General features: G+C 37.3%; 3 protein-coding genes across 5 annotated transcripts; 2 read left to right on the top strand and 1 right to left on the bottom strand.

Annotated features, from left to right (window-relative positions):
• Positions 1-29: 29 nt before the first annotated feature.
• Positions 30-2,806, bottom strand: LOC149625130 (RCC1-like G exchanging factor-like protein). 3 transcript variants are annotated; one of them, XM_089851909.1, is made up of 6 exons: positions 1,924-2,806; positions 1,588-1,672; positions 1,205-1,501; positions 967-1,140; positions 777-862; positions 30-154 (listed from the first exon to the last, which is right to left on the bottom strand). In XM_089851909.1, the coding sequence occupies exons 1-6, from the start codon at positions 2,671-2,673 to the stop codon at positions 77-79; spliced, it is 1,470 nt and encodes a 489-aa protein (XP_089708035.1). In that variant the 5' UTR covers positions 2,674-2,806; the 3' UTR covers positions 30-76. The 3 variants fall into 3 exon arrangements, with proteins under 3 accessions (XP_089708035.1, XP_089708036.1, XP_089708037.1); XM_089851910.1 differs by having other exon boundaries at positions 1,205-1,498; XM_089851911.1 differs by having other exon boundaries at positions 1,205-1,483.
• Positions 2,807-8,051: 5,245 nt separating this feature from the next.
• Positions 8,052-15,414, top strand: LOC149625129 (uncharacterized). Its single transcript, XM_089851904.1, has 6 exons — positions 8,052-10,576; positions 10,671-10,760; positions 10,842-11,960; positions 12,045-14,476; positions 14,566-14,673; positions 14,743-15,414. The coding sequence occupies exons 1-4, from the start codon at positions 10,568-10,570 to the stop codon at positions 12,153-12,155; spliced, it is 1,329 nt and encodes a 442-aa protein (XP_089708030.1). The 5' UTR covers positions 8,052-10,567; the 3' UTR covers positions 12,156-14,476; positions 14,566-14,673; positions 14,743-15,414.
• Positions 15,415-15,950: 536 nt separating this feature from the next.
• LOC149625128 (uncharacterized) lies at positions 15,951-17,947 on the top strand. The gene is made up of 4 exons (XM_089851903.1): positions 15,951-16,084; positions 16,185-16,295; positions 16,423-17,094; positions 17,333-17,947. Exons 1-4 carry the CDS (start codon positions 16,076-16,078, stop codon positions 17,435-17,437), a joined length of 897 nt encoding a protein of 298 aa, XP_089708029.1. The 5' UTR covers positions 15,951-16,075; the 3' UTR covers positions 17,438-17,947.
• The last annotated feature ends 4,376 nt before the right edge of the window (positions 17,948-22,323 follow it).

The raw sequence follows: 22,323 nt of genomic DNA, 5'->3' as shown, positions 1-22,323 counted from the left end.
TCAATGGCGTAGGTGAAATTATAACAATGTTTTCAGGATTTGTAACTATTTATTCATACAGTACATGAGAAATATTTTAAGCGAATGTTTCACATAAGGTAGCAGTGTGTTCGACTCCGCAACTAACTTTAATTACTTTAGCTGGTACGCAAACCTTTAATTAGAATGCAAGTATTCAAAAGACGTTAATTTAACCATCGATAAAGAATGCGCGTGAGGAAATTTGTTTTCACTCTACAGGATCGGCAACTCCCTATCTCGAACGACAGCTTATTCTGTATATACTCTGTTACAAGATCGGTTGTCAGCACGCGCAAATATATTTCTCTATGGAACGTAGCTTTGTACGTGCTGTCAAGAGACTAAAAACTTCAGGATCTTCAGGATTTAAAATATCCGCGAGTTTTTTTAGCTCGAGTGCACGGACCTCTAGGCCTTAGTTTCAAATACGTGTGAAATTGCATACAGCCTACTACACGTATTTAAAAATAAGACCTAGAGGTCCGTGCACTCGAGCTAAAAACCTCGCGGATATTTTAAATCCTGAAGATCCTGAAGTTTTTTGTCTCTTGACAGCACGTACAAAGCTACGTTACATAGAGAAATAGCTTTACGCGTGCTGACAACCAATATTGTAACAGAGTATATACAGAATAAGCTGTCGTTCGAGAAAGGGAGTTGCCGATCCTATAGCGTGAAAACAAATATTTCCTCACGCGCATTCTTTACCCATGGTTTAACTAAGTAAGAGTTAATTCCAAGTCTGAACTTCTTACTCGAAATGGGAAAAATTGGTTATTTTCGTGGCCAAGGCCTAAGGCCACTTGACGATTGCGTCCCCACATGTACAGATCACCTTTATCTGAAACGTGAGAATTTACAATTCCATGCTGGACAAGGCTTGAAAAGAACTCGCCAAGGCTTAGCGAGAAATAAGGTCCTTAGAGGAAAGAAGTGTGTTTTTACTTGTAATGGCCGCGTAGCAATTTAATCCGCACTTGATCCTCTCGACCGCGACATCGGGGTTCAATTCGTTTCTACCAAATAGTGGTTCTGGAAGTAATGTAGGCTCGGATAGATGGTCCACTTTAGGACCTTGACCTAAGATACCGTAACCCCAAACGAATACTTGACCCTTGCCTAAATTTATTTGTTGGAGATTATAACTCTTATTATACCGTGATCTGATCAGAGATCAACTTACGATTAACTACGCCACACATAGTACCACCCGCCGCGACACTTTTGACTTTTCCAACCGCATGGGATAGAGCGAGATGATGTGAAACGTTAAATTGTGGTTGGGAATTATTTTGATTGAAGTTTAACTGGCCATATTCCGAGTTGCCCCACCCAAATACGTCGCCTTTATCTGATAAGGCGAGTGTGCAATCCGCGGCACCAGAAACAGAGACTATTTTCTCACCAACAATATCTCCCTTGACTAGTTGAGGTTGACCATTACTTTTGTAATCGCCTTGACCTGGAACGCGATGACCTACTTTTTTTAATCAAATATATGCTGTGCTTTGAGATCGCATATCAATTTAAGTTCCCTATTGCAAAATGTTTAGGTTTTAGCTATACCTGTTTGACCATCTGCTCCCCAACCACAAGCATACACTTTGCCATCTTCAGTCAAGAAAACAGTGTGATCTTGACCACAAACAACCTAAATTGCAATGTGCAAATTTTTACATATAGGCATTCCCAAATATCGCCAAGGGTTAACGTTATACTCGATGCCGCTGGCAAGGCTTAACTGACAAGGCCCAGCAGAAACCTAAGCCTCTTCAAAAACAACATTTTTACGCCTTCTCAAATTAGAGATTAAGCTTTGAAAAACCATGTACTTTCCCTAACTTATCACGCTAAGCCTTGCAAGCTGCATCGCGAATAATGTGGTTAGACAAATTGCCTCACATCAACTACATTTCCATCAATTCCCTGAATATTATGAATCACATTGCTCCCTAAATACGTCTCTTCTTCAATAATAGGTCTACCACACTGTCCAAATGCATTATTTCCCAAACTAAAGACTCCTTCTTTATCAGTCAAAATCATAGTGTGTGCTCGACCACAGGCGACCCTTTTAACTTTAGTCTTTCTATCGCTAAGTGGTATTTGAATTGGTACAGGAGCAGCTAAAACGTGTAATGGATAACCGCGTCTAACTTCGTGAAAACCAATTTGAGAATCAGTATTCAGCCCAAAGCCGAAGACTTTAAAGTCATTATCAGAGTTTGTTGCTGAGATCACGGTAAAATTGAGACCACAAGCCACATCAGTCACTTGGTGTGTAGCTGAAAATGGTAGTTTATATGGTCTGTTCATGTGTTTGACTAGTCTTTTGCCACTAGGGGGTTTGATGAAGTTGGGGTTTCCCAGGTTACCATAGGCGGCGTTCCCCCATAGGTAAATTCGTTTAGTTTTTTTCGAAACTTCAGGGGCGTATTGAAAAATAGGCATATTTTCGATTTCATCTGGATCTTTTTTTCTTAAATACGATTTTGAGGCTAAGGTTCTCGTAAATGATACACGTGGGTTCGTGCACGTTAGAGGTAGAACTAGGCCTTGTCTTCGGTCGAGTGAAATTAGGGTTAAGACAGTCTTTAAGCGATTTAGTTGAATTTTTTTCATTAGAAAGTTTTGACTAACATTTAACGACATTATAACAAGCTTTAATTTATATTTTTTAACCAGTTTTTGTATTAATTTAATTAGTTTTTCTATCGTGTCGCGTGGTAAGAGTTTCGTAACTTTTGTTTACATTAGAGGAAGCAGACGAAACAGGAATATGTCGTCTGCTTATAGACCCGTTTGTGAGCAAGGAGACAACATACCTCGGGGCGATATGAGATGAAAGTTGAAACTTTATTATAAGAGTGTAAATTGCACATAATTGCGTTAGTTTTCGTCAGGGAATTTAAAAATTTAGGGAATTTCTTTAGTAGTACTAGTATGAATTATTATATTTAAAAGCTAATAGTACTAGTCATTTATTAAACCCAGAACATTCTGACTTGTCTACTAATTAATAAAAGTGGAAATTAAAACTGGTTAGAGAAAATTAAGTGACTTTAAACGATTAGGGAAAACATAAAACAGTCAGTGAATTTTTAAATTAAAAATCTATGGCACCGCTGATATGAAACTTTACCATTTCATTTTAAAAATGACAGCGGACGAGAATCCGATGTGAATAAAACTTAACATAAATAAAACAGAAAGAAGGTAGTTTATTAACATGACATATATATAACATCTGCTTTAACAAAGGAGCTATAACAGTTTCGTGCCGCCCTTCACTTTTAAGTTCACTTTCTTTCACTTAAATTATTTTGTAAGTTGCTTGTTGCTCGTCTGCCGAGCAATGATTGGGAAGTCACGAAATAAAAAAAATGACCTATTTTACTTGAGGCGCATTTCCCTTAGGAAGAAAGGAAAAAATAATCTATAATTTTAATTCGAAATCACTCATCTGTGAAACGCGCGTCTACTCAGTCTAGTTGAAACGAAATTGATAACCCTCAAAATTAAGATAAATTATGTTTTATCTACTTCAGACTGTAGACAAAATTATGTATTAATGAAACGTATTTTAGTTGTTCTATGAAGGACAACGTTTTTATTTGTTTTTCTTATCATATTCGTCCTATATTTTCCTATAATTTTGGTAATTTTCATTGGTATTATTTATCCTAGATTTTTTCTACACTTTCCATATTATTTATCCTATATTTTTTCTACAATTTTCATATTATTTATCCTATATTTTTTCTACAATTTTCATATTATTTATCCTATATTTTTTCTACAATTTTGATATTATTTATCCTATATATTTTCCTACAATTTTGGTATTATTTATCCTATATATTTTCCTACAATTTTGGTATTATTTATCTATATCTATATAAATCAAAGTCCTGACTGACTGACTGACTGACTGATAATCAACGCCCAGCCCAAACCGCTTGCCCTAGAAGGCTGAAAATTTGCGTTACTCATAAGTAGTAGGCGCGTACTAAGAAAGATTTTTCCAATCCGCCGCCATCTTAAAAAATGGCGCCCAGAAATGTAAAAACTCTTCTCTATGCAACAAAGTCCGCGCGTTTCAACCGATTTCACAGATATTTAGTACACGGGTTTCCTTTAACCTATAGACAGACTGAATGGTCTTTTGGGTTCGATTTGTTGCCATCTTTTTAAATGGCGGCCAAAAACTAAAAAAAACTTCTTTATGGAATAATGTCCGCGTGAAAAGTAATAAAAAATGTCCCGACGAGCTGACGGGCAACGCCGAGTGCCTTCGCTCCTAGGGTGCTACAAAAATATTAGTCATCAGTAAAATTTACCCATTCTTTGTATCATTTTGATACAACAGCTAGTCCTATATATTTTCCTACAATTTTGGGATTATTTATCCTATATATTTTACTACAATTTTGGTATTATTTATCCTATATATTTTCCTACAATTTTGGTATTATTTATACTATATTTTAAAATTTTGAATCGTTTACCAATTGAAGAAGACGACATACACTTGCCATTTTGGGGTTACGCGGAAATTATTTTTAGTCTCGTTTTGATACGCGTTCCTTTCTCTTTTTTATTGTTTAATTTATGATATTTATTTTACGAGAAATAATGATTTTGTTTACTGCCATTATTTTATAAATATATACCATATATCGAAGTATTTATAAAGAAAATCAATTTATTTTGAATTCCAAAATAATTTATACCATATTAGGCTCGTTACTCGTTTGACAATCATTATTGAATTTTGCCATTACTACACATGCAACCTTAAAAAGATGTTAAGCATACGCTTAAAATCCAGATTATTCAATAGAAACTATACCGCTTCCAAGATTGTAAAGCTATTTCAATATGATTTACTGTTAAAATCCTTGGTATTTTTTTTTTCTCAAAAAAAGGGGACCATCTATTAATAAATTAATGCGTATGTCGATTTTAATTATATAATTCGGATACTACTAAGAACGCAATTACAAATTTATAAAGAAGATAATGGACTTTCAAATATTGTACTGAAATTTATTAATTTACGAAATAATGGTTTTTTGGGATCGCCTCGAAAACTTATTTCGCCCACGTTATAAACTTTAAATTCGGCCATTAAAGGGCAGATAACACACGAGGTCAATTCAAACAAGGAAAAAGAGGTAAAATGGAGCGGTAATGATGAGGGGCGATCTTCATCGATGTCTGTGTAGGTGTTACTTTCGCTTTTACTTTGTTAAACTAATTTCGAAATAATTTTAACGTCTTCACTTAGTTTATTTTTTGTTTTAGTTGTTAGAAGGAAAATCGTTATTTGGTACCTTGCGGTTAAGGTCGTATATAATTATTAATTTCTTTGATTTGCCCTAAGCCGTAACTGCGTAAGTTTTGAGGGAAAGTGGGCTAGATTGATCGGAGGAACAAAGAAGGCCTTGTTTTTGGCAGCGAAATCTAAAATCTTCAGCCCCGAGACATTGACTGCTGTACATCCGAGACATTGTTACGAAGAAATTAAAACAGCAATAAGTTCCTTGGGCTAAATGTCAAAGAAACATCCTGTGGGTAGAAGTACATTTATATGAAGTATGATCTGTAAAGAACCATCCAGAACTCGTTAATGTCGAGGGCGGAGCTAAAAACTAGCCTTTGCTAAGCTTAGAGGGCCTCCACCCCTCCATTATGGAAGCATATATTGGCATTTGTTTAAACCAAGAAGTCATATCTAGTTTACTAGGGAGAAGGTATAAATTCGCCACATTTCTAGCTTTATCTCCAGTTCAAACGTATAGTAGGTCCGGAGTTAATCCCCGCCTCTAAATTACAACCAGCATCTGATAGGTTCTTGAAAACTTACGTCAGCGTGACGCGAATGACGAAAATTACGTATTTTCCGACTGAGGAGAGGCGAAATAGCCCGGCCTCCTTTTACGTCCCCCCCCCCTTGTATTTTGAAAGGCGGGCTGGGACTATGGCGCGTGAATACTTAGGCATCTTATACCTTCTCCCTAGTAAACTAGATATCACTTCTTGTTTAAACTAAACTACAGCCGAGACTCACTTTAAGACAACATTGGAGGTCTCTATATTGCCGACTTTTGAAAGTGTCTATTACTTTCCGTTATGTACTACAGTATTTCTGCATATCCTTAATTGTTGGTAGTTAGAGAAAAATATATGGCAATGGGGAGGCCCCAGTTCCAGAAACGTCAAATACATTTAATTTAGATTAGGAAGCTACAATGATGCGAAATACAAATTAAGTCGTCGGTTTTTTTCCTCGCTTATTATAAACATATTTTATGAAATTTGGAGGACATCTAGTCTGGATCACGTTACTCTAGTCTTTAATCAGGCGCTGTTTTTAATATATTTCGTGTTTTACAAAATATGTATAACGCTTCGGGCTCTATTTTCTTATACAGTGTGTTCTTATACAAAAACTGTAGTTAGAGGACCAAAGTACAGTGGTATGGTTCTAAGTGCAATCAATTTAGAGTCGAAAATGTAACTTCTATGACCGATTATGATTATTATTTTATGGGAAAATGTCGCAGAAGTTACATTTTAAACTCAAAATAAACCAAGAAGCGATATCTAGTTTACTAGGGAGAAGGATAAGATTTATTTATTTATTTATTTATTTATTTATTTATCGAAGTATACATATTCGCTAAGCCTTTTTAGATGCCTAAGTATTCGCTCGCCATAGTCCCAGTCCCCCTTTCAAAATACAAGGGGGGGGGACGTAAAAGGAGGCCGGGCTATTTCGCCTCTCCTCAGTTGGAAAATAGGTAATTTTCGTCATTGGCGTCGCGCTGACGTGAGTTTTCAAGAACCAATGAGATGCTGGTTGTAATTTAGAGGCGGGGATTAACTCCGGACCTACGTTTGGACTGGAGATAAAGCTGGAAATGTGGCAAATTTTAACCTTCGCCCTAATAAACTAGATATCGCTTCTTGATAAACCATTTCGGAAAATACAAAGAAACCAACGCCGCCATTGTGGTATTCTGCCTCTCAAGAAGCCTTTATTAAACTCTGGCTCCATCTGGCGTTGCTTCATGGGGCGATGGAGAATACCCCAATGGCGGCCCCGCCCCTGAGTGTTGGTTTCTCTGTGTGTAATTTACAAATGGTCTATTGATCGCCCGTATACCAGCTCACTGAACTTCGGTCCTATAATTACCCTTTTGGTTCACACTGTATTTTGTTTGAAAAAACTGTTTTACCCAAAATTTAATGCTTGATTTATACGCTACTATCCCTTTAACAGAACAATTAACGTTTCACGTCATTTTCAAAAATTAAAACTAGGTCCCGGATCATTTTAAAACGATCTCCGATTGTAAATTCATCTTTCCTTTGGTGTATACGTCTGCAATTTTTATTGCTATTTACAAATCAACAGTGGTCATCATCGTACTTTTCCTTAATTCAATTATATTTATAATGGCCCTTCAGAATGCGATAAAGGTTTTTAAAACCCATCATAAAAATATAATCACACTGTCTCTTTACACCGCCTTCAACGTTTATGGACGCGTTGAAAACGGAGCAACCATAGAGTCAAGTGAAATGGTGAAGATATTCCGTCATTAAAATTTGAATGATATGCCTTTGCTTAGGAAGAACGCAAAATAATGTAGGGTACATATCCCCTCCTTCGAAATTTGTAATGTTGCTTCAGATAGGACTAGCAAATAATCGACGTTATTTTTTTTTTCTTTCATTATTCTTTGACTGTTTTGAAATGTGAAAGCTAAAAACTGGGCCAAACTCGATTGTTAATGTTAACTTACTTTATTTAATTCAGGAGGTTTCGTTCAATGAAATAATTATTTAGAAAGTGAGCTAGGTGCTCAAGAAGTGATATCTAGTTTATTAGGGAGAAGTTATAAGTTGCCTAAGTATTCGCGCGAGGCCATAGTCCCAGTCCACCTTTCAAAATACAAGGGGGAACGTAAAAGGAGGCCGGGCTATTTCGCCTCTCCTCAGTCGGAAAATATGACTAATTTTCGTCATTGGCGTCGCGCTGACGTGAGTTTTCAAGAACCAATGAGATGCTGGTTGTAATTTAGAGGCGGGGATTAACTCCGGACAGGCTACGTTTGGACTGGAGATAAAGCTGGAAATATGGCGAATTTATACCTTCTTCCTAATAAACTACATATCACTTCTTGGTATTAATGAAAGCCTTTAGTTATTTTTAGTCATAGTTCCTTACTTTTGGTTATTTCTGTTAGCTTTTGATTTCATCTTTGTATTATTTTTTTGCGATGTAAAATGTGCTTATTTATTTTTTCCAATGTAAGATGCTCCCACTTGTCTTTCGTCCGCCGCCGCCGGATAAAGGGGAGTTCCTTCTTTTTGTAATATTTTTTTTTTCTTTTTATTTGATGGAACATCTTTGTGGCTTCTTTATTGGAATATAAATTGGAGCATCGGTTGTGTGTGTCGAACCTCCCATAATCTTCTTATCAACGGGAGATTGCCTTCAATAGTTAGCGCCAAAAAACCGAAAGGACTCTCTCACTCTCTTTAATACCTTTCCTCGTTTTACATTTTTACGCACGACACTGCGTGGATGGGTTTACATCTTTCAAGGATTTTTTGATTTTATTTTACATATTAGCTTAAAGTGAGGATCAAATAATTTTCTGTTCAAATTAAATCGTTTCTGGGTATATTTTGGGCGGATTTATCAATTCTCTGGTTGATTTTGGGTGGATTTATTAATTCTCTGGATGATTTTGGGTGGATTTATCAATTCTATGTGTGATTTTGGGTGGAACTCGGTGGATTTAGTAATTTTCTGGTTGATTTTAGGTGGATTTAGTAATTTTCTGGTTGAATTTAGGTGGATTTATCGATTTTCTAGTTGGTTTTGGGTTTATTTATCTATTCTCTGATGTATTTTGGTTGGAAATTTCTCGCGTTTAATTAGAGGACGTCTTTCTCAAATTAATTATAATCGATAGCTTTGGGTTTCAATTTTAATCCAAGATTGTGATTGAATTTAATGAAAAATTTAATTATCTATTTGTTTTAATGAAACAAAAACACAACTCGATGGCAATTACATCAAAACACAGTGAACAAACCAATTGAAACTCTTAATATGTTTTAAGTAAACTCATTTAAATCACGATTTTGCTTTAATCCGCAACTTAAAAAAGGCTTTTAGATATATTTTTTGAATTGTAGTTTAAAATTTACTGTTGAGCTTTAAAGTAGCTAGTGGATTAACTAAGGGTTTTTATGTCATTTCAACAACCCTTTAGATATAAATTCGGTAAAGAAAATAAAAGTTAATTCCACCATATTCGGAAAAAGGAAGGCCTAGAGCTCCGGGCTACGAAATAATAATAATAACTTAAGAAAATATACGAAACGAAGAGAAAGAGGAGCGTCAAGACTCGACATAAAGATCTTCACTCAATGTAGATCGTCGAAACAAATTAACCCGAAGTTTAAGAGACCAAGAGACAACCTAAAGAGTTCTAGGCAAACTTTAAAATGTGAAATAACAAATCATTGACTCTCTTGTTTATTTTCATTTCGCTTAGAACCGCTTGCGTGACTTTCTGCTAGCTTAGAACACAACTTGAACGGCTTCAGTTAGCCTAGAACACAACTTGAACGGCTTCAGTTAGCCTAGAACACACCTTGCACGTCATCAGTTAGCCTAGAACCCACTTTTCACGTCATCAGTTACCCTAGAACCCACCTTGCACGTCCGTCTTCAGTTAGCCTAGACCCCTCTAATTTTGCGAAGGTGGTCCATTGTTAGATGCTCTGTTTTCATAAAACTGTTTGCAACACTTCTGGTTCATTTGCTTCTGGATTATTTCGTATGTTATTAAATTGGGATGGTGTACTAGCCAATATTACGCCAAGTGGCCGAGCGTCAAACCTTTCAAATGGATGGATTAAAAAATTGGCAAATAAGAACACGAGTTTGTAGGGGGATAGAATTTTATTACAACGTCAATATTATAAATTAGAGTAGTCCACCTTGCTAACACGACTAAGGATATGACGGGTGAAAGATTTTATAGTTCTTTTGGAATGCTTATTTAAACCCCTTCCGAGTTTCCTTACCAATCGCCTTTGTTTCCGGAAAGAACACTCACGATTGTTCGACGTTTTTGAGTCAGTGATGTTTTAAGGTAACCGGTAATATTGTAGGAGGGACATTGTGTTAACCGCCCACGTAGCTTTGTAAGCGTTAGTTCAAATTGCGTAATCAATACTTGAGGAGTTTGATAAAAAAGGATGGGCATTATTTTACGTACATCCTCCCTGATGAGTGAGCTCTTAGCTCTTCTTAGCCTATTTAAAATGGTCGAATAATATTTGGTCATCAGTGTTGACCTTCTCTAAGCGTCACGTGACGTTGATGTGTAAAATCTAGTTAAAAATTTGGGTATAAAAGGGGTTCCATTCAAGTTACGTTCACTCAAATACAGTTCGAAGCTTGTCTTCAATAGTTAACTCTTTCGAACACTAACAGTGACTTAATTTCGCCATCATGCTAAGGGTAAGATATTGTACTTGAGATTCTTTTAGACGGTCTTAAAGGGACTTAACTTAGGGTTGCCGTAAAATATTTGGGTTTTTTTATCGTATTATAGTTATATATTGTATGCGGTCTTTGTCTGTCCGCCTTTGCCGGTAATCTTAAACCAGGAGTTTATAAGTTACTTAGCGTGGAAGCATCCAGTGTAAGTACTTACTCGCAAGTACTTTACGCTATTTGTAATGTAGGGATTTATAAGGTTTTTTTGGGGGGTTGGCTCGAATAGCAACGCTCTAGCGGCGGTTACGGTGGTCAATCTGGTGCTTCTTCCGCGCCATGGGCATCGCAAAGTTCGGGTGGATACGGTGGTGCTCAGTCTTCTGGTGCCGCTGCACCATGGGCCCAACAAGGATCAAGCTCTCGATCAACCGGTTCTGATCCATGGGCTCAAAATGGTGTTGGTGGCTCCAGATCAAACGCGGCTGCACCATGGGCTCAAAACGTAGCCTCTGGTAATGGTGGGTGGCCGCAACAAGGCGGTTCTGGTTATGGAAGTTCCCGATCGACTGGCGCCAATCCATGGGCTCAACAAGGAGGTTCCCGAAATGGAGGTGCTGCTCCCTGGGCCCAACAAGGAGGTTCCCGATCTGCTGGAGGCGCTGCTTCCTGGGCACAACAAGGAGGTTCCCGATCTGCTGGAGGCGCCGATCCCTGGGCTCAACAAGGTGGTTCCCGATCTGCTGGTGGTGCTGCTTCCTGGGCTCAACAAGGAGGTTCCCGATCTGCTGGAGGCGCCGATCCATGGGCTCAACAAGGTGGTTCTCAAGGCAGCGCTGCTAAATGGGCTCAACAAGGCGCTTCTCAAGGCTGGGCTCAACAAGGCGCTTCTCAGGGCTGGGCTCAACAAGGCGCTTCTCAAGGATGGGCCCCACAAGGAGGTTCCCGAAACGGTGCCGCTGCCTCATGGTCCCAACAAGGAAACGGATATGGAGCTGGCGCTGGAAAACAAGTCGAAGACGAAACCCCAAAACCATACGCTTTCAACTACGTCGCTGAATCCAACGAAGGCATGAGCTCCAGAACCGAAGAAGCTGATGAAAATGGAAAGGTCACTGGTTCATACTCCTTGAAAGAAGCTGATGGTCGTACCAGAACCGTCCAATACGTCGCTGACCAAGATGGATTCAGAGCTCATGTTATGACCAACGAACCAGGAACTGAAAGCAAGAACCCCGCTGATGTTGAACTCGATTCTGACGCACCAGCTGTCGATTTCAGCCAATCCCCACAAGGTGGAAATGGTGGCGCTCACGGACAAGGAGGATATGGAGCCGGTGGACACGGTTCTGGATATGGAAGTGGTTCCCATAGCAGCGGTGGATACTCTCAAGGCGCTAGCAGCCAGGTAGACCATAAATGATTTTTTTCTCGATTCTTACGATTACTTTGGGATATTTTACGACGAAACTTTTGAAACTTTTTCCGAAAGGGTCCTGGTCACAAGAAATTCATTTTAGTGCCAGTTGACGCCAGTGCCGCGGCTGGAGGTGCAGGTCAAAATGGAGGTCACGCTCATGGGCGATCGGCTGGTTGGGAATAAACACTGCAGTTGTATTTGGTTAGGGGAAATTTATAAATTCTTCACCTCTTATGGGACTGAAATGGGCATTACATAATGGTGACTCTAAATATTTTAATTACGCTTTAATTTTTCACTCGTGTTAATTTATATATTACTGACTTAATTCTTTTAATTCCTTAAATTTTATTCTTGACTTTACCTCAACTTTGCTCTTATTCTTAAATTCTTTATTTTAAACTTTGGCTTAAATTCTTAAATCTTTTATTTTTCAAATTTGTCTCGTGGTTTCGTGTTTGTTACTTGTTCGTCGCTCTTCCGTATTTTGTGTTTTATCTTCTTAGGATTAAGGTATTACTTCTAAAAGTAAATTAATAAATTGCCATTGTAAAATGGAGACCATAATGTGAAGTATATATGTTAAAGTAGTAGATAATATTATTAAAAATTAAATCGTTTTTGTTGAAAAAAAAGTGTTTTTGTTTCTCATAATTCAAATAATCAGGGCCAAGCTAATAGGCCCCAAGGCCGGAAATAAGCACAGGACTCTGGACATTGTCCAATAAAATTTTAAAATGTCCCATAAATTTTTTAAAAACCAAGGACGGTTGACCAGTAAAATTGATAGCTTGACTTTGAAGACGCGACACAATTTTTCCGCACTACAGTGGACAATTTCCTATAAATTTTCCAGTCAGAGGGGGTATCACTGGACACATGTCCTATAAGAAATTTTTCTTATTTCCGGCCCTGATAGGCCCTATATTTTTAGCAGACGACACTACCTCCCTCTAACCAGGGCCTGAAATAAGCACAGGACACTGGACATTGTCCAATAAAATTTTAAAATGTCCCACAATTTCTTTAAAAACTAAGGGGGTCACTGGACAATTTGACCAATAAATTTTTCGAAGTTTTGATAGCTTGACTATGAAGATGCGACACTATTTATGCACACACCAGTGGACAATGTCCAATACTTTTCCATTGAAATAGGGGGGGGTCACTGGACACATGTCCTATAAGAAAATTTTCTTATTTCCGGCCCTGCCTCCAACCCCCGCTTTTGAAAAGGGGTCTATTTGAAAGTAAAAACATTTTGTTAGGTACGAACAAGTCGCGAAATTCATTTGAAAGATGATCTCTTCCGAAGTCAAAAGATTTAAAAATTATTTGAACCCCAAAAAATTCCTTAAAAATTTCTAAACTAAACCCAACACTGAATCAATTCGTGCTGTCCGGTGTTATATTTTTTTTTACAGGAGGCCTCTTAAGATTTTTTTCTTACATCCTAAGTTAAACGATTATCTGAAATGAAAGTGAAATCTAGGCCAAGAGATTGTTCAATTTTCGAAGATATAGCTTTAAGAGATGATGCTACTCATAATATAAGACCTGTAGTTCCGGAGGGCGGTAGGGGACGGACGACCTGTGCCAAGGTGCCCCACACTTTTGTAACACGAAAAAATTTACGGGGAATATATCAGAATTAGAGCATCTTGATTTTATTTTTCTTCTCTTTGGAATGGATGAAGAAGCGGCATATACTTAAATGTCGTTAGTTAATGTTGTACTATTTATGAGGTGTAAGTGCCTTTAACGTATAATTGGTCTCAAGTGGTATTTCCAATGCGTGCTGTAATAGTTTTCACTTTTAAAGTCCATTTATAGAAGTACTAGCTGTTACCTTTGGCGTCGCTCGCGTGTTATAAGAACTTCCATCAAAATGATATAAAGAATGGGTAGATTTTACTGATGACTAATATTTTTGTAGCATCCTATGAGCGAAGGCGCTCGGCATTGCCCGTCAGCCCGTCGGACATTTTTGTTACTTTTAACGCGGACATTATATCATAAAGAAAGGATTTTAAATTTCTGGACGCCATCCCATTTAAAAAGATGGCAACAAATCGAACCCAAAAGACCATTCAGCCCGTCTATAGGTTAAAGGAAACCAGTGTACTAAATATTTTTGAAATCGGTTGAAACGCGCGGACTTTGTTGCACAGAGAAGATTTTTTTACATTTTTGGGCGCCATTTATTAAGATGGCGGCGGATTGGAAACATTTTTCTTAGTACGCGCCTACTACTTATGAGTAACGTTCCTGCAAATTTTCAGCCTTGTAGGGCAAGCGGTTTGGGCTGGGCGTTGATTATCAGTCAGTCAGGACTTGGATTTATGTAAATTGACACTTGGAAGGTTATTGAAAGACTTTTAGTGTATTTCCCAGAATGATGTTTGCGAACTACACCAACCCAGCAACCCTTCTATCAAGTATTGATATCTTTCTCATTCTTTGGCTTGTGACCAATCAGTGATCACTCTACTTTTTGGCGTTAGGTAGGAGGGGTTTCTTTCTTTACTGCGCAATACCACTTTTTATTTCCCTGATAATTTTGACATCAAGTTATGATCTTTTGCTTCTACAGTTGATGGTATTCCTACTTGACTCCAACTATGTCTGCACCCACCATGATGAGTGGTGACCACCTCTACGTGATGAACCTCGCGATTTCTCAAGGCTGTATCCAATAACGGTATTTTAATAATAAAATGCTTTAAATTCGAGCCCGCGAGAGTAATTTTTTTTCTCTCTCTCTTCTAAGACTTCTTGTAATTCGACAATGAACGGATATCGTCTTTTGAAAGTGGAAGAAAAATTGAGATGAGGCACACACGTACTTTTTAGAAGAAGAACATCGTTTCTTCTAATTGTTATTGGTCTAAACCCCCGAAAAAAAGCTAGATTGGCCCTCTTATCCAAGGAGGGGCATTTCTGAATGTTATTCGATCGGACTTCCAGATCTTCTTGTAGGTAATACGCGCCTTGTTAGGTGAAGTTAATGTTCAATTTAACTCGAGAAATTTTTCTCCATACTGAGGGGTCAGTCAGTTTGCGGGCATTTCAGAAATCTTGGAGTCTAGTCAAAGATTTTGAGGTTTTCAATGAGATTTCTGGAATTTTTACTAGATTTTGAAAGTTTTATAGGGATTTGAATGAGACTTCAAGATTTTATTGTTTTATAAAAATTTCGAAGTTTGAGGTTTCGAAAGATATTTTGGGATTTTTTAAACGTGATTCGATTTTTTTTGGAAAAAAAACTTTTATTTTAATAAGATTTTAAGATTTTGCCACGCGATTTCGAAATTTTGAGATAAGAGTCCAGATTTTCACAATTTCAAAGCTCTTTTTCAAGATTTTATGAGATTTTAAAATTTTATAATGAGATTTTCAAGATTTTATAATGAGGTTTTCAAGATTTTATAATGAGGTTTTCAAGATTTTATAATGAGATTTTAAAATTTTATAATGAGATTTCAACATTTTATAATGAGATTTCAACATTTTATAAATGAGATTTCAACATTTTATAAATGAGATTTCAACATTTTATATATGAGATTTCAACATTTTATAAATGAGATTTCAACATTTTATAAATGAGATTTCAACATTTTATAAATGAGATTTCAACATTTTATAAATGAGATTTCAACATTTTATAAATGAGATTTTATAATTTCCAGTCAAGATTTCGGGATTTTTTTACATTTTGACTGAGAGTTTTTTTAAAGAAATTTCGGAGGAAGTATCCAACCTCTCTACTTACTCCCTCCAATGTGCTAAGACGGTAACAATCATACTGGTTTGGCTAAGTAGAATTTTAACGCGGTAGAACTATCTCTATTCTAAAAGAAGGGCCCCAATTTTTTTGATAGAAGCGTATAAGTAATTATCTATGGGTTAGGACCGGACCATCCTGGTCCTTCAATGACCTTCCAAAAAATATTTGGGCGTGATATAACTGTTGTGTGGTTAGTATATAAGTGGGCCAATTGACTAAAGAAGCCTCAGTATCATCGCGGTAACCTATCTGAAGGAATATAAACAATTCTAAACAAAGTTAATAAAACTTAGGATACAAAACATCTACGGAAATGTTACGAGTAAGTTAGACTTTTTGTTAAAGTGTTTTAAATGGACTTTCAAGAAGGTATCGGCAGTCACTTTGAGGACAAATTTTGAAAGGGTCGTAATACTTTTCAGTTAGCTTTGGGTTTATGTCTGACCGTTTTGGCCTTGGCGGGGAATTCCAAGTCGGGATATTACAGATTGGTTGAAGTTGATCCCGCCACAAAATCGCAAGGAGCTTACAGCGTAAGTTAATTGACTTATTGCTTATTAATTTATTGCAAATAGCAATCGAAATCGCGTTCCCTATGCGCTTATAACTCCACTGGTGGTCAATCGCTTTATGTTTTTAATTGGACATTGAAATATTTAGTCACCTGCCGCTTTCGGAGGTGGTCAACCACCAATGCAAAAACCAAAGCCATCTATATTCTCTCACGCGCCTAAATACCCTCAACGTGGTCCAGTATCACCATTCTCGAAGGAACCTCCAAGAGCCGGTCCCGTTTCCCCATTCCCAATTGAATCTCAACAACCCATGGAAGCGGGACCATGGGCTCCTCCGCAACAAGTCATGGAAGCGGGACCATGGGCTCCTCCACAACAAGTCATGGAAGCAGGACCATGGGCTTCCCAACAATCTAATGGAAATGGCAAACCCAAAAAACCTTCATACTCCAGACCCCAAGAAGACGAAACCCCAAAACCCTACCAATTCAACTACGTAGCGGAAGCTGAGGATGGTTCCTCATCGCGGAAGGAACAGTCTGACGGTAATGGAAAAGTGACCGGAAGTTACTCCGTCATGGATGCTGATGGACGCGTTAGAACGGTTGAGTACGTCGCTGATGCTGGTGGATTTAGAGCCAAGGTTATGACCAATGAACAAGGAACCGAGAGTAAGAACCCAGCTGATGTGGTACTCGAATCCGACGCCCCTGAAGTTGACCATAGTCAGTATACACCACCACCGGCACCTCGACCACAACCAAATGGAAATGGTGGACATAGAAATGGTAACGGGCATCCTCAAGGTCCCAGTCAGGTGAAGATTTTTCTAAAATTAAAATCTATTCGAGCTAGATCAAAAATAAACATTTTCAAAAATTGAGCTTGTTGGATCAATAACGTTATTTTGAAAATTAACAAAAGTGAGAAATTGATATAGAGGGCGCTAGGTTCTACAAAGAACCCGTCGACGTCATGTTTCTCACTTATTAGAAGCCTTTCATATAATAAACCTATGATAAACCTTGACTTTAATATCTGTTTACAATCAAAAGGGCGGAAATGGCGGAGTGAAAAAATTCCTCCTAGTACCGGTTGACCCCAAGGAATTGTCCGGTCAAAAAAGTGTTGGACCTCCACCTCCGTCGTATTATTATTAGACCAACCAATAGGCAACTGGCATGTAATTAAACAAATTCAACTTCTATTGGGTACAAATTAGGTTTGGTATCTTTTCTTTCTAAGGGACTACCTTAATTTATTTGGCAAGGCTTAGTGATTTAAAATTAATTTGGCAAAGGCTTAGGGACTTAAAATTAATTTGGCAAGGCTTAGCGATTTAACATTAATTGGGAAATAACATACCTCTACCAAATTTTTCTAGCTTGCTAATCTATTCGGGTGCATTTTCTTTTCAATTGAGGTTAAAAGGTCGTAGAAGCTTAATTGTTTTGAGGTCATAGGTCAAGAAAAGGGAACATGGGCATTTTTGAAGGATTTTTCGTGAAATTTCATACGAAGAGAAGTATTATTAGTCATAGTTATTTTTGTTGCAGCAAGAAATGAGCGATTGTGTCCTTGTGTTTGTATGTGTTTTTATATCATTAGTTAAACTCAATTGTAATTAGTCCCTTGTTAATTAATTGACTGGTCAATAAAAGTGATTGCTCATTATTTTGAAAATTATTTTAACACCGTGTGAAGGGTTTTAATATGGCTTGGGCATATTGTTACAAATGGTTTTGGTTTTTAGGACATATTACATCACCATCTGTTGAATTAATAGTTAATTTTACATAATAAAGAATAAATTAATTAGATTAATGTAAATTAAATCAGTAAACGTATCAAATATTTCAATAATTAACCTGTAGTTAGTTTGTATTATTGGCTTCAGTTTTATTGGACTTCAAAGCGTAGAGGGCGGTAAGTACTTAAATTTAAATTTTAAGAACATTTTTTTTTATTTTGGAAACCTGTTCGAAAATTTAAGTAGAGAACTATAGTTGAAATCTATACTTCGAAATGAAACGTAACAGAGATATAGACATTTAATTCAGGGATGCCGCAGCTCAGGAAAAGTCTAGGAAAATAAAATATATGCCAAAATGTTCATGGATCATTCAGAGAATTTAATTTTAGTGGGGTAAATGTCTTGAGTTTAAGAAAATGCCAACGTTGAACGTTACAGCATGTTTCAAAAACTAATTTTCAAATTAAAAGTTGATCTGATACATCTTTATCAAAAAGGGAGAGGGGTCACAGGTCCACAGGACCGTTGGTGCCCCTTTAAGATGGAATTTCTACTACACAGTAGCTAAGCTTGCTAAAGGCTAGTTAAGCCAAAGGCAGGAACCAATGGGAACTAGTGCATTAGGTGTGATTGGTTCCTGCCTTTGGCAAGGTAAAATTCATGTTCAAAAGATTAGCCAGAATGCTAGGGGTGATCATGGAGCCGCGCTTTTCTTTAATGTAGTTGTTGAACTCTACTAAAACTGGTGGTATTGTCCATAGAAATCCATGTCTTCCTCGTAAATTCTAAAAACTTCCTTATTTTCTGTAATTTGGCTCTTAAGTATTTTAATTGTTGGCAACTGACGGGTTACACGAAGGAACAACCATGGTTTTGGGAACTTACACCCAATTTCCAAATGTATTCTTCTTTAGTATTTAAGTTATTTACCGACACAAATAAAACGTTTCGTGTATTCACTCGGTTCTAAAAATTGTATAGAGGGTGTAACCGCGAATCTCAAAATGAACTTAAAACCCTAGAAAGTGAAATTAATCCTTTTGCAAAACAAGTTGGAACTTGGAAGAAAAGTCCCAAGTCAAGAAGTGATATCTAGTTTATTAGGGAGAAGATATAAATTCGCCACATTTTCCAGCTCTACCTCCAGTCCAAACGTAGGTCCGGAGTTAATCCCCGCCGCCTCTAAATTACAACCATCATCTTATAGGTTCTTGAAAACCCACGTCAGCGCGACGCGAATGACGAAAATTACGTATTGTCCGACTGAGGAGAGGCGAAATAGCCCGGCCTCCTTTTACGTCCCCCCTCCCTTGTATATTGAAAAGGGGACTGGGACTATGGGGCGCGAATACCTAGGCATCTTATACCTTCTCCGTAACATACTACATATCACTTCTTGTCAGTAGAGATTCTTTTTTAACTTTGTGAGATGTTCAGTATGTCTTTTGAGGGTGTTTTTTTCTTTTCTTCTTATTTTTATAAAATAACGGCTAATCCGTTATCTTGATTCACCTAGTCGCGGCGGTACTTCAGTACTCATTAAAAAGTAAAAAAAATATAGCCAAAAAACCCATCTTCTTACTTTCTTTGAAAAAAATTAATTAGAGGAGACGAGCTAGGACATGTACTGATAATACTAATCCCTCAAGTAGAGGCTTATAAACGTGAGTTGAATAAGAATTTTGCAATATATCCAACGGCATTCTTAAAGGGAGAGTGCGCTCCTAATCTTATGGCGTTTATTTTATTTTTTTTTATTAATCGAGGACGAATTACGATTGGTTGATAATGATTGCATATTCTTAGTGTTATTTTGTTGTAATTAGATGCTTTTAAATGTCGGGGCGGGGACGTAAAGTAGAGTCTGTTGTATTGATCATGTACCTTGTTGTCTTAAGACGGAATATTGATGAGTATGTGTAACCAAGAAGTGATATTAGGGAGAAGGTATAAGATGCCTAAGTATTCGCGCGCCATAGTCCCAGTCCCCCTTTCAAATACAAGGGGGGACGTAAAAGGAGGTCGGGCTATTTCGGCTCTCCTCAGTCGGAAAATTCGTAATTTTCGTCATGTCGTGAGTTTTCAAGAACCAGTGAGATGATGGTTGTAATTTAGAGGCGGGGATTAACTCCGGACCTACGTTTGGACTGGAGATAAAGCTGGAAATGTGGGCCGAATTTATACCTTCTCCCTAATAAACTAGATATCACTTCTAGGTATACAACAAACACGTAAATTATAATATGACTTCAAATAATAGGAACCATCCAAATTTGGTGGACAGGTTACGTTAAAGCCATATCTAACGTCTTTGCTTTCATATACCTTCCTAAGCAGACGATAATACACCCTTTTGAAAATGGTGATCTATACACAGTCCCATAGCTTAATTTTTGTTGAACTTCGGAAAGGTCATAGATAAATTCAATCTATCAAAGTTTTACTACCTCTTTAGTTTAGCTCCATGCTGCGAGGGTGTATTGGAATTTTGTAAAGACGGGGTTAGTTAATGGGTGTACCTCGTTTCTTCATGTTGTTAAAATTGACCCTGATAAACCGTAAGCCACTGATTTCAAACAACGCATTAATTTAATAAAACCACTGACCCGCCTGAGAGTCTGAATTATGCAACTATTTGTCGGGAGTTATTTCTTTCATCCCAACTCATTAAAACCATCAGATGACGATATAAATATTTTTACTTTAAATTAATTAATTCGTATTGCGTGTGTTTTTTAATCTTAATTAGGTTAAGTCGAATCGGGATGCGATTAAATTAGTAGCGTACATCCTACGGGTAGAATTTAATTATGGCTGCAAGCTATCTAAGTGACTGGTTTCTGAATTTTAATTAAGAAATTATGTGATTTAGTTTATTTGAGCAAAACATAAATAAACTAATTATTTTAATGGTTGATTTTGGTTTGAAAAAAATTTACTGAACTGATCCGATCAAATGGTGTTCTGTACGTAACGATTTCAGAATTAGTAAAATCTCCTCGAACTGATCAGAAGTATTCACCCTTGCACCGTTCGATGCCCATCTGAACTTAGTTTGATGAGCAGGAGAGCAAACAAAAACGGGTGAGCCATAACTAAAGTGACCATACGTCCCGGTTTAGCCGGGACAGTCCCGGTTTGTTAAACTTTGTCCCGGTGTCCCCGAAGAATGCCTCGGGACGCTAAAAAGTCCCGTTTTCTGGAAATTGTCCCAGTTTTGATTATCGCGCGGTATATGTAATTATGTATTCTGCTAAATATTTCTTCAAATCTGTGAACAATGTCATGGTGACTTGTGTAGTTTTTCTAGTGACGAGTGAGTCTTCTTTTATTCAAAATGCCTAAACGCAAATGCGTATTTAACGACAACCTTCAAAAGAGTTAGTTTAAAGGTGGATTCGCAAAGGCGCTGAAAGCTGAAGCTGAAAGTCGAAACTGAAAGCTGAATGAAAAAATCAGTTTCAGCGGACTCTTTCGCAAAGAGGCAAAAACTGGTTTTTTAAAGCTGAAGCGCAAAGCAAACGCTGAAAGCAGGCTGATTTTAAGTTTCAGCCAAGATCAAACCGAGGTTGATCTTTCAGCTTCAGCGCCGTACCACGTGATGCCAAGAGCCAATCAAAAAAGGTGGCACTGGGGTGACGGTTTTGAAATTATTTACGCGGGTATTTTAAAACGGTGAATATCGTGTCTCGTTATCTTGAAAATGTTTTCTGTGAAATAATTAATTAAACAAGAAAACGATAACAAACAGCGAAAAATATTTGAGAGAAGAAAATAGCAAAAAGGATAGAAATGAGATAAAATAACAATATTGTGGAAAGAGGTTACAATAAACAATCTAATTAGAATAAATTGGAAAAGTAGCAATAATTTCAGGTTAAAACATATCCAATTCAGTAATATTTTGGAAAAGGGAGAAATTTACTCAGTTGATAAACCTTGATAATAACCAAAACATGCGCACATTTAGCCACTCATCTATTTTTCCCCATTAACAGCCAAGGCTTATCATTTGATAATCTCCTTCAGTTTTTCTGTTTTTCCAGATGGGATGAACCCACCAACGGTGCTTTTTCCGCAAAAGGTTTTGGGTTCGTCTTTTTCGTTTCAAAAGTAATAATTTCTTTTTTAATAATAATAACAGCAACAAGTTCCGATTCACCGACGTCATTTTATTTCTATATTTTTGTGATGAATCCCTAGCGGTTGTTAATATAAACTGCTGCTTTGCGAAAGGTACAGCGCGAAGCTTAAACTGGTTTTTGAAGATGAAACTTTTTTTTTGGAAAAAAA

The sequence above is a fragment of the Phalangium opilio genome, unplaced genomic scaffold, assembly GCF_054372755.1.
Source record: "Phalangium opilio isolate 3A_F unplaced genomic scaffold, DU_Popi_V2 ptg000105l_1, whole genome shotgun sequence".
Taxonomy (NCBI): Eukaryota; Metazoa; Arthropoda; class Arachnida; order Opiliones; family Phalangiidae; genus Phalangium; species Phalangium opilio.
The sequence above is the reverse complement of the archived record's forward strand: the minus strand, read 5'-3'. Positions and strand labels throughout refer to the sequence as shown.

What these genes read in the sequence shown, in the direction of transcription:
- LOC149625130 (XM_089851909.1), bottom strand. Translation starts at nt 2,673, where the DNA reads ATGTCGTTAAATGTTAGTCAAAACTTTCTAATGAAAAAAATTCAACTA. An exon ending in TTGATGGAAATGTAGTTGAT is followed by an intron (nt 1,673 to 1,923) that starts GTGAGGCAATTT and finishes ATTGCAATTTAG; the next exon opens with GTTGTTTGTGGTCAAGATCA. An exon ending in ACCAATTTTTCCCATTTCGA is followed by an intron (nt 155 to 776) that starts GTAAGAAGTTCA and finishes TTCTAATTAAAG; the next exon opens with GTTTGCGTACCAGCTAAAGT.
- LOC149625129 (XM_089851904.1), top strand. An exon ending in TTAGCGTGGAAGCATCCAGT is followed by an intron (nt 10,761 to 10,841) that starts GTAAGTACTTAC and finishes TGGCTCGAATAG; the next exon opens with CAACGCTCTAGCGGCGGTTA. An exon ending in CTCAAGGCGCTAGCAGCCAG is followed by an intron (nt 11,961 to 12,044) that starts GTAGACCATAAA and finishes TTTTTCCGAAAG; the next exon opens with GGTCCTGGTCACAAGAAATT.
- LOC149625128 (XM_089851903.1), top strand. An exon ending in AATCGCAAGGAGCTTACAGC is followed by an intron (nt 16,296 to 16,422) that starts GTAAGTTAATTG and finishes TGAAATATTTAG; the next exon opens with TCACCTGCCGCTTTCGGAGG. An exon ending in ATCCTCAAGGTCCCAGTCAG is followed by an intron (nt 17,095 to 17,332) that starts GTGAAGATTTTT and finishes TACAATCAAAAG; the next exon opens with GGCGGAAATGGCGGAGTGAA.